General features: G+C 39.2%; 1 protein-coding gene across 1 annotated transcript in view; it reads right to left on the reverse strand.

Annotated features, from left to right (window-relative positions):
• Positions 1 to 2471: 2471 nt before the first annotated feature.
• The window catches only part of TMPRSS3 (transmembrane serine protease 3), a 179730-nt gene continuing 167316 nt past the window's right edge, over positions 2472 to 14885 (reverse strand). Inside the window, exon 11 of the mRNA XM_069203555.1 lies at positions 2472 to 3172. Within this exon, the coding sequence (XP_069059656.1) occupies positions 3149 to 3172 (24 nt within the window). The 3' untranslated portion in view covers positions 2472 to 3148. The remainder of the gene's footprint in view (positions 3173 to 14885) is intronic.

Consider the following 14885-nt stretch of genomic DNA (forward strand, 5'->3'; position numbering starts at 1 on the left):
GCTGGGTTGCTGAGGACAATCATCGTTCAGAATTGAGGGTCCCTTTTATTTAAAACAGGAGCTCCAACTGGAGCAAAAATGGCCAATATTATATACATGCCAAGAGCTGACGTAGACACTCCCCAGAAGGGCAGGAGCTGGTATAAAATTGTCCAGTGGAAGGATGGCACGCACGGGGCTCCCACAAGGTCTTGGCAGAAGGATTGATATTCCATTTAGTAACTTCAATCCCTCAGGTACAGCATAAAGGAAGGAGCATGGTGGTATAGGGCAGCAGCTGTAAGTGGAGCTGTGTCCCGGCCAGCATATTGTTCTCTGAAGGTCAAAGCCCAGGTGCTGGATCAGTAAGTGGCAGCATTCAAGTGATCTTTGTCAGAGCAGCAGGATGATGTTGAGACACTTGTTGTCCCTATCAACAGTGTGAGTCCCAGTCACAGTCAATTTGGGTTGCTTATACCCAGTGCTTAATTTGAGCCAATGGTTGCAGGTGGAGCCCACTGACACTGATATTTGAGGTCTAGAGCTTATTTGCCTTCTCCAAACTATGACCCAGAGCAAGAGAGTGAAAACAAACAAGGATGAAAAAAGCGGAAGAGAAATACAAAAAAACACAATACAAACGGAGAAAGCAGGACCCTGAAAGAGCGTTAGGGAGTGTCAGGTGGTGCATGAAAACAGCATGATACGGAGTCAAGATTATGCTGTCTTGGTACTCAGCATGCCAGCATCTAATAGCAGCAGCCTCAAACCTCTAAGAAAGCTTTGGGCCTCATCACTTATTCTGTTACAAATTAGGGACTGTCTATACCTCTCAGGAGAGATACTAGCAGGTATTTCTAAGATATGGTATGAGGAGGGTGTCGCCACTCTCTTGTCACCCAGATAGTGTTGCTCCTCACCAGGAGTATCAAGAGAGTTCAAGATAGCACCTCAGGATAATTTCACATCCTATACAGCAGCTCCAGCCAAAGTCCCTAATCCCCAATCCCCAAAGCAGAGATGGTATTTGGTTCAATAGATCCAGTAGAAGGGAGAACGGTACGGCAGAGCCTATGGTTAGCTGGCCATCTTGTACTTGGCCTCCAGCTTCACTACCTCATTTTGTCTGATGGTCTCCATGTAATCTGTGTTCTATTGGATGTGTGACCAATGTGATTTTGCACTTCAATTTTTTCTGATTATATCTTCCAACAATCAAACCCCATGTGTCCTCTCAATTTTAGCTACTCATAAACTGAAGAACATGAAGAATAGTGTTATCTAGTGTTAGATACTAAGGGAAAATTTAAGTAATAGGGAGAACGTCCATGACCTCATAGCTCACAAATAGAATGTATGAGCATTGTCAACTGACGGGGAGACTATCACAAAGGCTTACTTCATTCTACAGATTCTGCAACTCACTCCTCAATCTCTCCTCTAAATTATAACCCCTAATTGCATTCTATGTTAGATTTCCTCCAAAGTAAAATGGCCATCCTATCCATACCCAAGGTTAATTATGATTGTCACATATGATAGTCTATTAAAATGCTAGTGACAGAAGTCATGTTATTCATGGGTGAAACATTTTATATTCTTGTTCATCTTCTTTGTAAATATATTAAGGTATCTAATGCAACTTATTATTTGGAATATTGAATTGTGAATGTTATAATGTGCAGCCTTGATTGCCAGTGTAGAAGTTATTATGTTCTGATTCTCTTACCTTAACATGATAGTTTTTTTATTTTTTGGGCAAATATCCAGCATTATATCTCACACAAAATATATATTATCTGATATTATGAATGGAAAAAAGAAAACAATGTATTTTTCAAAGGTTCTGACAGAAATTGTTCATGTAAATACAGATACTGTATGTTTGATATTTTCAAAGACAGCCACACACAGGGTTACTCATAAACGTGATTTTATTATTTCTATTATTACCACTAACAACAGTACTAATATTCCAGCTCTTGCTACTCCTACTAATACTATATGTACTATGACTACTAATACTCAAATTGTAATTAGAATTATGACAATAATGAGAACAAGAGTAGTTTTAGTCATGTGAATATTATTTGCAATTGTATTCATGATATTTTTAATACAACTTGTAATGATAAAAAAAAATATTAATAATAATAATGATAAGAAGGACAACAACAACAATAATAATAATTATAGCTATTATTATTATTATTATTAGTAGTAGTAGTAGTAGTACTATTACTATTACGACTACTACGAATGCTATTGGTAGTAGTAGTAGTAGTATTAATATTATTATTATCATTATTATTATCATTATTAATCATACTACTACTACTACATTGGCATTATCTTTAATATAATTTTTACAAACAATATATATAACAACACTAACAAATCAATAACAATAATAATAATAACACCGTTTTATAATTTACTATCACTATTGTTTTTAATAGTAGTAGAATAGTTGTTGTCATTGTTATTAAAAAGTAATATTACCACAATATTAATAATAAGACTCCCCCTTTTCATTTTGTTGTGTCAAGGGATTTGAAATCAACCCCTTATACTAACGGCGATATTTCAATGTCTAAAACACCAAATAGCAAGGTGTTATAGAAAATATTTGTAATGATGAATATGTTTACTCGTTAATTAGTACTGAAGGGTGTCATGATCACAAAATGACAGGTGCAATTTCAAAATAGCCATATCTGTTTTTCAGACATTACATCAAACCCACTGCACTGTGAGCAGCTTTGAAATGGCCATATGTCTAGTAGCAATGACTCCAAGAGTTTCTAAGAGTGAAAAGAGCTAATGTCCTTAGAGGGACTTTGTTAAACAATGGTAGGTTCAGTATCTTACCATCCTAGTGAGCATAGCATGTAGTGTTCTATGTGATTAAGAAAGTACCGAGACTGACTGAAAATAAAAATAAAACTGAGTGATCAAAACTTTTTGAGATGATGAAGGCAGACAATGAAGAACTCATGTGATGTGCCAACAATGTTGGGTAGATTTCGGCACTGGATGAAATGCTGTTCGCGTTGGCAGTGGTAGTACCACCTCCTTTCATCCACAAGCAATCAAGGATACCGGTGTTACCTTCCCATCGCTATGAGTCTCTGAGCCTCAATATTTGAGGGGACAAAATCCAACAATGTTACGTGCCCTTCCGTTCTTCCCTCTAAAAGAAACCATAAACATTCATATTGTTAAAAAACAGGCATCAAAAGTCCTTCAAAAATAGAATTAGCTTTTAAATGTAAAGGCTCCTATAAAATGTGGCAGTGATGAGTCTGGATTTAGGTGAGGGTCTTGCTTTTACTTTAAGAAGTCTTCTTGAAATAGGTGGCCAAAATTATGTCAAATCAAAAAAGTGGTTTCCTGTTTAATGTATGAATGAGTGTGTGCATGTGGGGGAAGTGAATTGAAGAGTGAATGAGTATACCATGGCTGGATGAGTGAATGAGTAGATTTATACAGAAACAGATGGACTTTATCTTTATATAAGCTCAAAATACAGTGCCTAGACCAAATCTATTGAAGTGTTTGATTTAAGGGATTCTGGTGTGGGTGGATTGTCTATGTGTAATCTAGAACTGTTGTTCTATGCTCTTTAGGAAACTTAAAAAGATGATCTTATGTGGGGTGCCTCATACCTAGCAATCTGTCCTACACGATCATCAACAGTAGGTATTTATAGAGTCTTTTTGTTCCAGAATTTAAGGTAGTTAAGTTTAATGCTTCACATTACTCTTTACAGCATGCATGTCTAAGAAGTATTCTATTTATCATGGTTTGGACTATGTTTATAAATAGTACATGTACAAGTTGTGATTACTGGCTTTGATTGTATACCTTTAATTTTATTACAAGTTGGCACGTAAATGCCTAAATAATCATTAGTCACACAATAAACTTTTACTTTATTGTGACATTTGCCAAAAAAGATGGATAACCTGTCTGCCCTTCTTTCTTTTATGAAGTGGGGAGAGACGGTAAATATGATGGTGTACCCCTTGAGGGCTTAGCTGTGTCTGCTGGCTCAATCAAAGGTGAAAGATGACCATGTAAACCAGTGACACTTGTCATGAATGTGTAGCAGAATATCCTGCATGTGCAGGGAGAGGACTCCCAGCGTGTTGGTGGCTCATAAGTGCTAGTCCTGGAAATGAGGACTAGAGGAGGCAAAGAAACAGAATAGTGGATAGGAAGAGGCAATGAGGAAAATACTTGATTAGCAGGTAGAGGCAGCAAGAGGGTGGAATCATGGGGGAGCCTACCACTCAGGGGCAGATTCATGAACTGTGGGATATGCTTTTTATCTGCAGAGGCTTCCACCATGCAGGTGGAATTTTCCATAGGTGGAAAACATCTGGCAACAAAGCACCAAACTGGAAATTCGGTTAACTTCTTATTGTTGGTGTAGTGATGGAGTTTCCTCTGTAACACTTGCAGCCTATTGGTTTGAACAGGAAGGTCTCAATCAGGCTCTTGCTATACTACTCAGTGACAAAAATGTATCATGGAGTCTGCAAGTGTGAACTTGAGTATATGGTTGAACCGGCGTGGCCTCATGCAAATGAGGGAATCATTTTACCTCAGGACTTACGCCATATTCTGGAACTGGGTGCAGAGGCAAACATGCCCTTTGGAGGTACACTGTCAGTGCACCTCTTTAAGGGAGCCCTCTGTAGGAGTGGAACGCAGTGCCATGGCCCCATCCAGATATCCCACTGCAGACAGATGCAGTCATTCACTGCACACCCCTGACGTGAGACATCTGATCCCTCTTGAAAGTACAGGCAGGTCTGTACAGAGAAACATGATGTGGCTTGTAATGCACTGCCCCCAGTGCAGCATGAGTTGATGGCTGTTCTAGGTTCACCACATTCATCATAATAGGGTGCACTATCACAGCCTGCGCCAGTTGAAAGTTGTACCATGGCGCAAACAGGGAAGGTGTGCTCTATAAATAATATGTGCCCACGTGGTAATCTTTGTGACACATTTGCAAACCACTTCAAATCTTTATGGAGTTGTCTAGCCAACCTACAGGCTTACCAATATATCAGTACGTGTAGGGCCTAATTCACAAAGGTAAAGTTAGAACAAAAGTCTAACTTTAAACCTGAAGTCTAACTTTACACCTGAAGTCTACGTTTAGACCTGAAGTCTAGGTTTAGACGAAAAGTCTAACTAAGAACAGAAGTCTAACTTTACTATTTTTTCGGTATTCACAAAGGTAAGTTAATACTAATAACTTTGCCACTAGTAATTTTACTAGTAGTACTTTAACTACTACTAACTTTACTACTAGTAAGTTTACTACTCGTAAATTTACTAGTAGTAATTCGCATTTTGTGAAACCCGAAAAGTAGTAAAGTTAGACTTTTGGTCAAAGACCTTAAGTCTAAAATTAGATTGAAGTTAGACTTCAGGTATAAAGTCATACTTTAGGTCTGAATTTAGACTTCAGGTATAAAGCTACATTCTACCTTTACCTTTACCTTTGTGAATTGGGCCCTACGTTTAGACCTGAAGTCTAATTTTAGACCTAAAGTCTAACTTACCCCAAAAGTCTAACTTTACTACTTTTTGGTATTCACAAAGGTAAGTTACTATTAGTAAGTTTACTACTAGTAAATGTACTGGTAGTAAAGTTACTGGTAGTAAATTTACTACTAATAAAATTACTAGTAGTAAAGTTACTAGTAGGAACTTCCCTTTGTGGATACCGAAAAGCAGTAAAGTTAGACTTTTGGTCTAAATTAGACTTTTGGTCTACACTTAGACTTCAGGTCTAAACTTAGACTTCAGGTGTCAAGTTAGACTTTAGGTCTAAACTTAGACTAATCTGATGTATAACAATTCCATTCACAGTCTCAATGCCTTTCACATGTTTTTGATGTACTTATAACATTGGGTTTATGTCACGGTTCATCGAATGTCTTTGAAGAGACATTTTACAGTCCATTTGTCTTTAGTCTCTTCATATGCTAATCTACCCTAGACTTAGTATTGTAACCCAGATGTAGTCCTTACAGCCCCAGATGACATTCAGCAGGTTACTGGTGATTGAATGCACATCACATTTCCTTTACCTTACTTCTGTGTCATTTCGCTCACAAAAATGTCTTTTGCTGTGGCAATCATTTATTTTCTACTCTTGTTAATAGTTTTTGATCCACAATTTAAAAACATATTTGCACTAGTTTTTGATTAAACACATTAAAGATTAATTCCAGTGGTGTTTTCCGATCCTTTACTCTGATCTTTAATTTGTACGTATGTCACCCAACGTTTGTTTGACGATGTTTTGCCTACTTAATATAACCCACATAGGGATCAAGTAGTGAAGATAACACTTATAAAAATTATAGATGGATACCAGTGAATAACAGGAATGTTTTTCACTGGTGGCTTCTGAGTGGCATCATGTAGACAAGTATGATCCTCAAGTTGTCTAAGATGTCACTCTGAACCCCGAGGTGGAAAACATTCCTGTAATGCACTTTTCGCCCATGTCGAATTTTATGTTATGTATGGCCCCCCAAAATCATCTGCTCCTGCATTCATCAGTTACACAAGGCTGAAGGGGTGATAGATGGAGAGTCATGTAGAACATGGCTTCACTTATTTGTCCTACATGTAAACAATGGCCTCCAGCAACACAACCCTCGACCATCTGTGCCATTCCACAGCCCTCCATTATAAACAGCCAATGGTGACTGACAGACTCTCGGAGACTCCTGTCAGAGCAACCTGGAATTCCTTTATGTAGTAGCAGCAGTGGGAAACAACTGATACAATATAGCAGTGAAGAAACATATAGAATCTAGTGTTCACCCCAGTGGCTCTCAGGGAAAGCCATACATAACAAGCTTGTAACCCTATGTCCAAAAATCCTCGACCTTGATAGCTTTCATGGTATGGGTGTGGAATGCGACCTTCCTACTTGGCAATCAGTGCAGCATGTATAGTTAAAACAGGTAAACATTAAGATTTTATTTGCCTCTATTGTTTACTGAGTTCCTTGCAATGCTATCTTTAAATTCGTGGTTTCCGGAATATAAAATGTGTGGTTCTTTAAAAATGTCTTTCAGAGGGTTATCTGATTCCAGTAGCTGCCATGCTTCATGATTACCCTTCTGATTTTACCTGAAACTGTTGAGTGCTTATCCATAAATGTAATCTTCATGTTCTTCTTTCTCTTTACTACATTTTTCTCTCTATATTGTAATTATTTTATTTGGTACTGCCAATGAAATACTGTAATCGCCTCTATTTTTTAGAACTAATGTATGAGGTCTGATACTGCATGTTGTAGTCATTGTTGATCTGAAAATATTCATTTATATCGAATAGTTTGGCTGGGTGGAAGTTCTTTTTAGGTTACCCAGATGGAACGTGCAGGTAAGTATTTCTGTCTCTAGGTTCAGTGTACATATTTGCAACATACTTCTCATTTTGTTAGTTTATGATGATATGTTATGTTATGCTATGCTGCACTATGTTACGTCAATTAGCACTGTGCTGTCTTAGGCCGCACTGCTATGATCTGTTTTTCTGCACCATGTCATGCCATCTTATGTATGTTGTGCTATTCTATGCCATGTTTTGTTATGCTGTGCTGTATTACGCGGTGCTATTATGCTGTGCTATGTTGTTATGCTGAGCTATCTTCTGCTATGTTATATTGTGCTATGCTTCTATGCCATGTTTTACTGCACCTTTATGCTACATTATGCTACATTATTTTATGCTATTATTACGATGCAGTATTTTATGCAATGTTTTACCATATTATGTGATACTGTGCTTTTCTTAAACTATGCTGTGTGGCACTATGTTATAGTATGTTATGCGGTGCCATATTACGCTGTGCGCTTTTATGCTGTGTAGTGCTGTGCTACATTATCCAGTGCTATTTTATACTATGCTGTGTTATATTATGCTTCTCTATGTTAGGCAATGTTATGTTGTATGGTATGTTATGTTTTACTATATGATGCCATGGTGTGTTATGCTGTCCTATGTTATACTATGCTATGTTTTGTTATCTTATGCTATGTTATAAAATGCTGTATTATGTGATCTGTTGTAGTGTCATTTCTAAAGGGCAGAGTTAGCCGTTAGTGTGGCCTCTTATCACTGAATATCTAAGCTAAGTCAACATAAGGCATAGGAGTGAATCAACTGTTTAAAAAAATTAATAATTCCACCTGCGGTAGGATGATGGAGACGGTCTGGGAAGAGGGGGCCGCTTAGAGAAAAAGCATCTTCCCGAGTGGCACAGCCAGTATTTTTTAGATGGAGGTTCTTGTCCTACCTACCATCACGTGCAAATGGAATGTCCTGCTCATTTAGCACAAGCAGGCTCCATTCAAATTCAGCAGATAAACGATTGATAATGTTGTGCTGCTTTCATAGCAGTGCTTAATTTGTAAATAAAAACGTGCTGGTGCTCAAAACCCTCCTCTTAAACACGCGGCTGCTGCAATTAAATGTGGAAAAACGGAATACTGAGGCTGCGTAATCCTGAAGCCATCTCGGGACTCTTCAATCCCAGCCATGTCCCTGTCAGCTCACTCTTGCAGCTCTCTGCTTTCTCCCTTTGTGACGCTTTTTCGTTTTTATCTTCCTCGGTCTTTCCCATATCCGTCTCTTGCTTGAAGCAAATGCCTGAGGCAGAAGAATAGGCGCCGGCCCTCAAAAGTAGGTGCCGGTGCCCCTCAACGGAAACATCAAGCACAAATTAAGCACTGTTTCATAGCATTCTCTCCAGGTTAAGGATATCACAATAAATACATGTACAATTATTTCTACCACATTTTTTTTCAAATTGCTGTACCAAAATTTCCCTGTCGAGCACAGTGCTGGCAATTAATCAATGCCTCGAGCAGTTTGAAGATGCCTAGAAGCTAATTGTCCTAGTTGGAATTCCAGGATGACCAATTATATATGGTTTCTAATTGAGTTACGTGCCGATAAGCGGGCACTGGGCATCTAATGCACTGCTCTGAATCTATTGGTGTAAATTAGTTTCTGTTTGTTTGAAATGGTCAGTCTACTTGACCGGAAGGGTTTTTTCTTATCCTTTCCATTGGCCATACAGACCCCAATGGAACCTATGTACAGAAATTCGGTCTAAAGTTCCCCTCTAAAATAATTATGACAATTATGTAAGTAAATGTTGGGGAACAGAGGGGTACCATTGCAAAATCTGTGATTGTTGTCAAGAATGGTTTAAGGCCCCATTTGCAAACATTTAGGATGCTTGTGCACTGTGGCACAACTTTAATTGTGCATTCTGCAGGTCCAGTCGCGTGCACTGCATCGTAATTCTGCAGTCACCTGCTCCAACACAAGAGCCAGCAAAGATAAGTGCAATCTGGAAGAATGTTATCTTAGCTGCCAAACATGAGGACTGTGCTGACGAGGGCAGGAGTGCAGTCACACCCTGGGCGTAGCACGTGGGTGCACAAATTACCACTCCTCAATGTAAAAGAAAACACCCTCTTTCTACTACAGATTTTAATGTAGGTCGTAGGGGGCAATGCCAAGTACAGTGATTTTGAATTCTCACTTCTCCTACATACCATTGCACATATGTCCACTAAATCAGTCTACAGGAGCCACCAGTGGACATCTTGCAAGACATTTCCTCTTCATCCTAAAAGACAGCATACAAACAGTGCCACCTGGCACAAGGCATCTTCTGAGCTAACCTCATCTCTTCTGGTTTGGTTTACAGATGGGTCTCTCCTCCAATCAATACCCACCAACCAGAATTTTATTCACTAACACCTAGCATCGTTAATATACCGATGAGGCACAGATGCACACAACAATTCATAGTCAAAGCATGGCTTCCTGGTGTTTGAGTCACCTTTACGAGTGGCACGGAGGAGGGTGCGATATTTATAGCCTTCCTAGGGGCTCCCTGGTAAAAGGAGTAGGACATTCAGGATTCCTAACGAAATAAAATTGTTCATTAAAATTGCTACTTTTCTCATTTGACAATTGAGCATTTTTGACGGACATTTAGGGCCACGTTCACTGAGGGTTTGAGCCGAGGCAAAGTGACACAAAACATCGCAAGTTCTTGCAAGGGTATTCACGTTCCAACAAAAAAGGTGTTTTGCGCTGCAAAAGTGGCATTTACCCAGCACAAATAGCGCTTTGCGCTGCTTTGTGCCATTTTGTGTCAAGGAAGCAGTACTTGGATGTACCTTGGGTGGATTAGCGCAAGCACATTGTAATTTGTGACGCAAAGACAGATCTCTTAAGACAGCCAGACTGGACTTTGCATCATAAAACACCACCACCTGGCACTAACTTAAGAAATTAATTAATTTCTGCAAACAGCAGCACATAGACAATGATTAGGATGTTTAAGAATTTGTCCTAGCTTATGATTTTACACTGGAAGGGCCACTTTTAATAAACGTAGCTCTGTGCTCTTTCATTCCCTTGTGCAAATCAGGGCATTAACTGAGGTTGTTGTGCTGCATTGCACTAAAAAATAAATCTGCCCCTTAGGCCCATATTTATACTTTTTGACGCAAACCTGCGTTAGCACAGGTTTGCATCAAAAAAGTATAGCGCCGGCTATCGCCATTCTAGGACGCCAGCCAGGCACCATATTTAAGGAATGGTGCAAGACGACGGTAAGGCCCGGTTAGCCCACAGGTCCCCTAACGCCTGCCCATACCCAGGCGTTAAATAATGGTGCTAAGCTTGCTTAGTTCCATTATTTAAGCCCCTCCTCCTCCCGTGCATGATTTTTTGCAAGGGAGGATAAATAAGGCGCTAGGGCCTTTAAGTCATTTTTTGCCTGGGAACGTCTACCTTGCATCTCACTGATGCAAGGTAGTTTTCTGCAGGCAACAAATGCCTCTAACTTCAATATTTTGGCGCTAGACATGTCTAGCACCAAAATATAAATATGGAGTTAAGTTTGCGCCAGATTTGCGTAAACAAAAATGATGCAAATCCGGCACAGAGTATAAATATGCCCCTGAGTGTGCATTGCTGGCCTACCCTGCCTTAGTCCTTGTATTCTCAGGCAAATGGTGGAAATTACATTGGAAAAATAATCTTCATGTCATTTCTCTCTCCTTACCTCATCTCTTCTACATAAACCCTCTCTCTTAATCTCTCACTGTATCTCTACTTCACTCTCTAGCTCATCTATCTCTTTCTCTCTCTTATGACACTGTCCCATCTCTATCATTCTCTGTACTTACATCTATATATATGAGCCTGGATCTCCTCTTTCTTCCTCAACTTTCTTTCTACCTGCCTCATCATCCCTCTCTCTGTAACTCACTGCACTTTTTCCATCTGACTTCCTGTACCTCAGCTACATTTATTTCACTTCTTATTCACTCTCATCTCCATATTTAACTCACTTCTCTGTCTCCTTTCCTCTACTACCTTACTTCTCAACCACTCTCACAGCCCTTTCTCTACCTCATCACTCCCCTTCACCTCTCTATCTCATTTCTCTAAGTCACATCTCCCTCCCTACCACACCGCTCTATACCCACCCTTTTCCGCTCAATTGACCTCTCCATTAATGCATTTCCTCAGATTTCCACTTCCTCTTTTTTTAAAGTTCTACTTCTGTTTACTTTCGTTCACCGCTTGACGTCTTCTTTCTGGCTAATACTACTTCTCTACTTCTATCCCCTTTTCTCTATCATCATCTCTGTCCCTCTCTCTCTCACAGACACATATCTCTGTTTGCACCTCTTTCTCCATTTCAACACACCCCCTCCACCTCAACTGTCTCTTGCAAACTCTTTTTTAATCTCTATACCTCACCATCTCTTCCTCCTATTCTATCTCACAACTTTCTACCTTTGTGTAAACCTCACCTTTAATTCTCTATTCCTCATCTCTGAATCTCCTCTTTTTGCTCTACACCACATTTCCCTTCCTATGCCATAACTCCTACTCTCTCCTCCCGACTACTGTTGTTGCCTATGTTTTTCTATATATCAAAGTAAATAGAGGGTAGTAGTAGTATGTGGATCGCACCTCCTGTGTGCAACATGTATCAGGGCTCAATTATCGACAAGGTAGCACTAAGGCCCATATTTATACTTTTTTAGCGGCAAATTTGCGTCATCTTCGGGACGCAAAAGCAGCGCAAACTTACAAAATAGAATTGTATTTTGTAAGTTTGCACCACTTTTGCGTCAAAAAGTGGCGCAAATGCGGCGCTGAAAAAGTATAAATATGGGCCTAAGTGTTTAGACAGATGTAAAATGTGATACTAGGATCCTGCTACCCAAGATACCAGTAACAATGGGAGAACCCGCTGTATCTTGAAATTAAAGTTTTTATATCACAGCACACTTCATTGTAAGCCCGTAGTAAACATAATAATGCGTTACATATTTTTTTTGAGGTAGACGATAGTTCCTTCATCCAAGGTTTATTGCACAATAGTACAGTCTCTAGTGTATTCCAGACAACATTACACAATTTTCACAGCCAGCAAACATGTTTCATCACTACAAATGATTTTTCCTTGGCTGTAAACGTATATATAGAACATAAGTAAGTCATAAAGACAGGGATATTGTTAGACTTTATATAAGATAGTCACAGACCCATACTGTTAGGCTGTCTGTTTTGAATACAATAGAAATGAGAATAAGATAGAAGTGCATCTCACACCGAAGAATATATAGTAAAGAAATAGGTCCAAGCGTTTCAAGGTAAGGCCCCACATAGTGATGAGTGCTAGCACATGTGAGCCATGCATCATGGATTGTCAGATGTGGTGACGCCCTGGGACATCTGTATAGAATAAAAGAAACAAAATCGTATTAAAATTGTCCAACTTGCCTAGAGCGTCGGCTTCTGAACACCAAGTACTTTTCCATTCAGAAATGGCCATCGGGGAGAATTCAGGCTAGTCCTCTCTCCATCCCCATTTCCCATCCCAAATGGGAGAAATTTAAAGTTAATAAAAATATTTCTAAGGAACTTTGGGCCAGATATACAAAGCCCTTTTGCATTTCTTAACAGTCCAAATCGGTATTTTGGGCGGTTAAGAAATGTAAAACGGCCTTTTCTAATGTATAAAGGCCTTTACGGAATCGCAAATTGCGATTTATACGATGCAATTAGCGATTCCCAGAATAGGAAATCACAAATAGGGATTTCCTATTTGCAATTCCTATTCTGATGTACAAAGCATTACCTAAATGCGACTTAGGCATTTAGGAGATGCATTTACCACCGATTTAAAGATGGTGGTAACCAGGTACAATTAAAAAAAAGTCCCCCAAAGGTGCTTTTTAGGGGCAAGCGCTAAGCGCGCCGTCCCCAGCAGTAATCTTTCTTCGGGCTTCTAACCATGCCCATGTCACGTCAATCACTTTCATTGGTTCGTGGGCTTGCCTTTTAAAATCTGCTTGCTTCCATTCGTGAAAGGCATGCATAGGTCATGCCTTTTCCAGTGTTTCTCCCACCTACACAGCACCGGTAAACTACTGAAAACATACGAGGCTCCATGTTTTCAGCATGGTTTACGGAATACTTTATCTTTTTATTTTCCACGCAGCGCGATCACGCTGGGGTTTACATAGCGCGATCGTGCTCTGTTTTTCCGTTTTTAATTTCAGCGCGATCGCACTGCATTTTACATAGCGCAATCGTGCTTTGTTTTTATTCTTTTAATTTGTGTGGAAAGAAACGTCCGGTTAGGAGTTTACAACGTTAATGGCTCTAACTCGAGCAAATGTGATACCCGTTGCATTGCAAATACTTGTTTTAGTTGCAATAGAGCACCCACATGCCCTTTAGGCATATGTGTGCCATACAGGTGCACCCTTATTTTTGGGGGCACCAAGGGGTGCCTTTTACCCTTTGCCATCCCTGGTTTTGCATTTCCTAAATAGCGATTTCTTAATAAGAAATCGCTATTTAGGAAATGCAAAACTTGCCCATTGACTAAAATGCAATGGGATTTCTTAACACTGATTTCATAATCACGATTCCTACTTTATAGGAATCACTATTAGGAAATCGGTATTTCTGTAAATAGCATTCTGCATTTCTTAAATTGAAATTTCTATGAAGCCGCTATTTAAGAAATGCAAGATTGCATTTTTGTACATCTGGTCAATTGAGTCAATGCTTTTCTCCACTTTCAGTTAAGGCAATTACATCTTAATATTTTATGAGGCATATTTCTTCACTTTAAATTCCTCACATTTAAATAAATGGCTGTATCTTTCTGTTATAAATATGGCTCCATGTCTGCAGGCCACTGAATGCAAGAGTCCTGCTGTTTGTAAATACAATCCTTTGAAAATGTAAGTTATGAATTTCATGGAATCTATTCAAACATACAGTTAACCTTCAGTTTTATCCCGCCACACACCATTTCAAAGTGTCCCTTATACACACATCAGGCATCTTGCTCCCAGTTGCTGGAAGACACAGTGTCATATTTATGAAAAATACAGCTATATTTTTAAGTGGGAGAAATGTAAAGTGCAGAAAAACGTTCCATATTATTAACACTTTTGCAGAAAATAATTCTGCACTTTAAATTTCACCCATTAAAAAAAAAATGGTTGTATGATTGTGTTATACATGTAACTGTGGAACATATGGCAAATGGTATGTCTTGTGCCACAAGTATATATGGCATAGGCTCTCAATCACCCATACACATATGTAGGAGGCAGACCTGGTTTGTAGTGGCTACCCTAGGTACTTACACCTTATACCAGGTCCAGTTATCCCTTATTAGTGAAATGTAGTCAGTGTTCTAGCAGCTTAGGCTGAACTAGGAGACATGCAAACCTCCTGCAATAGCACTATAGTTACACTGTATTTATGCACAATAAAAGACAATACTCAGTGTT

This window comes from Pleurodeles waltl, chromosome 8 (assembly GCF_031143425.1).
Source record: "Pleurodeles waltl isolate 20211129_DDA chromosome 8, aPleWal1.hap1.20221129, whole genome shotgun sequence".
NCBI lineage: Eukaryota > Metazoa > Chordata > Amphibia > Caudata > Salamandridae > Pleurodeles > Pleurodeles waltl.